Source organism: Nicotiana attenuata, unplaced genomic scaffold (assembly GCF_001879085.1).
Source record: "Nicotiana attenuata strain UT unplaced genomic scaffold, NIATTr2, whole genome shotgun sequence".
Classification (NCBI taxonomy): Eukaryota; Viridiplantae; Streptophyta; class Magnoliopsida; order Solanales; family Solanaceae; genus Nicotiana; species Nicotiana attenuata.
In genome coordinates, this window is record NW_017675216.1 from 50,142 (window position 1) to 53,403 (window position 3,262).

Sequence of the window (3,262 nt, forward strand, 5' to 3'; positions counted from 1 at the left end):
AAAGTTTTAAAAAAATAAAAAGAAGATACATGTTTATAATTTAGAGGGTAAAATAGGTATTTAGCAATCCAAAATTTGAAAAATCTAGTTGAGTGACCTTCTGAGTGCAATAGACATAGTTCAGTGACTTTGTTGTTACAAACGAAAAAAAAGTGACTTTAGGTGATAATTTGGGATAGTTGAGTAACCATTTGAGTAATTGACTCAAATTTCTGGTGTAAAAACCCCGTCCCTGAAAAGGTGATTACTTCCAATTTGTCTAACATAGCACATGTCAATACATTACAAAACATTAGTAGCAATTTGATGTTAGACATGGGTCAATTTTTGGCGAAAGTTTAACAAAGATGAAAAACCGATGCATAGCTTAGATGTTCAGCAACATGTATATGGTGAGAATGTTTACCCTTTCCGTTCAATGATGATCCAAATTTAGTTAGTTTTGATAACCCAAGTAGTGCCAGTTTCTCAAAAATGAATAACATACCAAATAGAAGAAAAACTTCCAAATCTGGAGCTAGGATACCTTTTATCAGCCAACCTTCAGCCTCAAAACAATAGGGACTGAGCGACGTTTTTTCTGTTGGCAAAAGGCAGTTATAAATAGTCTATGGAATCAAAACCGAGTATCAACACATACGAAGAATGGATATCGTTTCAGCCTTTGTCATTTCCATGGTTTTTAGTGAGCTTGTTTTTGTCTGTCATTCCAATCCAGTTTGTCAACCAATTTATCCTAAGTATGAGATCCCAGTGTACAAAGAAGACAGAGACAACGTGCATTTTGCACAGAACTTGGAGTTCTTGGAAGCAGAATATTTTTCGTGGGCTTCCAAGGGATATGGTCTTGATGTAATGGCACCATATTTAACCAAGGGAGGACCTCCTCCTATTGGTGCCCAAAGAGCAAATCTTGATGATCTCACATACAGGATTATCGAGGAATTTGCCTACCAAGAAATTGGTCATCTAAGGTATTTTATTCATTTTTTTTTTCTTTTTCAAAGTGCGGATATATGCGATTAACTAACTTATATTTTTATTTGTGGGTTTTTAGGGCAATTGACAAAACAGTGGGCGGTATTCCAAGACCTTTGATGGATCTTAGCCGTGAAAACTTTGCAAAATTATTTGATGAAGCAGTTGGATACAAACTGGAGCCCCCATTTGATCCCTACAGGGACAGCTTGAGCTACATGCTATCTTGCTATGTTATTCCATATGTTGGAATGAATGGCTATGTTGGCATGAATCCACAGCTCAAAGGCTATGCCGCGAAACATGTAAGTTCTAATTAAGAATCTTCATAATACCTACCTCCACTCTATATTCGAGTAAAGAGAAAAAGAATACACCTTCTCTATAATTTTTTATGCATGAGTACCTACCGCCGGTGGCCGATGGAGCTCTTCTACAATATGATGGGTTCATCGAACCCAATATTTTTTATGCGGATTTATTTTTATGTTTATGTATATATACATTAAAGTTTCCTATAAGTAGTAGATCACCATAATTTTAAAAGTACCATAAGTTCAGTGCTAAGAACCTCAATAGCTGAACCCATTTTATGACCATGGTATTCACCCTAATCTCCAACGGAACTTAATTAAAGAGGAGCGTCTATAGTTTGAATTTGAGAAGTTAAGCAATTCAGTGCTAAGAACCAACGTATGCAAGGAAAAAAATTTGAACAGCGCGTGCTTTAGAGTGTACCAAGTAACAAAAGTTTTTTTTAATTTATTACACATCAAAAGTAGTGAACAATAAAAAATAATACAAAGTTATTGGCATGAAAAAAAATTATACCTCTGCATCTTTATCAACCACAAACAACACCAAAATAATCCTATAAATTAATAAGAGAATTTTTCATTTTCTAGTTTTGGAAAGTGACGATTTGTTTCTTTAGCTCTGGGAAGTGGTGATTTTTTCCATTCGGTTTTGTAAATGGAATTGTTGCGACTATTAATGAAGGGGTATGAAGCATTATTTTGTGGGTTTTATAGAGTAAGTTTTTTTTTTACAAAAAAATTGATATAAGTAAAATATTTAAATTATTTAGAAAGATATTTTTGTAATTTAACTTTTTAGTTTTGTGTTTTCCACTTCCAATATAGTACATATATATTAAAAAACTTAGTAGATAGAATTACAGGAGCACCTACTCAGGTAAAAACAAAGCATAATGGAACACGTTAGATATATGCTGACCTCGTTAGTCTATTTTTCTAAACGGCCATTGCATCAGGTAGGCAATTTAAGGTTTCTTTGATCACGTTCTCTAAATTCTTATATTTGGCGAAAGTAGATTATCAAAAATCTTAATCCATGCATGTTTCTTTACAGCTTGTGGCAGGACTATTGGGAGTTGAAGCAGGGCAAGATGCAGTGATTCGTATGTACCTTTATGAGAGAGCTGACGAAGTAGTATTGCCTTATGAATACACTGTGGCCTACTTTACAGATCGCATTTCAAATTTAAGAAACCAATTGGGAATGTGCGGAATCAAAGATGAAGGCATTTATGTCCCTTTAGAACTTGGAGCTGAAAATCGAACAGAAAGTAACGTCTTATCTGCTGACTATTATTCCCTCTCTTACCCAAGAACTCCGCAAGAGATTCTCAGGATTGTACACAGCACGGGTAGTGAGCATATGCCTGGTGGATTCTATCCCCACGGCGCTAATGGGAGGATTGCCAGAGAATTGCTTCAAGATCCATGAAATATGAAATATCACGTGATATGAATCAATAAATAATGTAGATAATCAGAGCATAACCCGCTATGTAAGCCAAGCAACAATCAACACAACTCAAATGAAGATCATGGATAATCAATAAATAAAGTAGATGAGCTTCCATACAATAACTCAAGGAATGGAAGTACAAATCATGAGACACTAAGGGTGTTTTTGGTATAACGGAAAATATTTTCCGTGGAAATGTTTTCCAAGAAAATATTTTCTTGGAAAACAAGTAGTAATCTTATTCATTTTCCGGTGTTTGGTACGCAAATTAAGGAAATGACTTCTCAAGAGTATTCATAAATAATTTAAATATAATAAACATGAAGCCATAAACTTTCAAACTAACAACCTTCCGGACCCACAAATTTCATAAACTTTCGAACCGCTAAACTTTCAAAACTGCGGAATTTCGAACCCGTAAACTTTATAATTTCTAAACCCGTAAACTTCCAAACACATAAACCTCCGAACTCATAATTTTGGAACTTGTAAAATTTTGAGCCTTTAAACC

At 34.5% G+C, this 3,262-nt stretch overlaps 1 protein-coding gene across 1 annotated transcript; it reads left to right on the plus strand.

Annotated features, from left to right (window-relative positions):
• Nucleotides 1-624: 624 nt before the first annotated feature.
• LOC109219813 (desiccation-related protein PCC13-62-like) lies at nt 625-2,881 on the plus strand. Its single transcript, XM_019384284.1, has 3 exons — nt 625-974; nt 1,058-1,283; nt 2,350-2,881. Exons 1-3 carry the CDS (start codon nt 646-648, stop codon nt 2,725-2,727), a joined length of 933 nt encoding a protein of 310 aa, XP_019239829.1. The 5' UTR covers nt 625-645; the 3' UTR covers nt 2,728-2,881.
• The last annotated feature ends 381 nt before the right edge of the window (nt 2,882-3,262 follow it).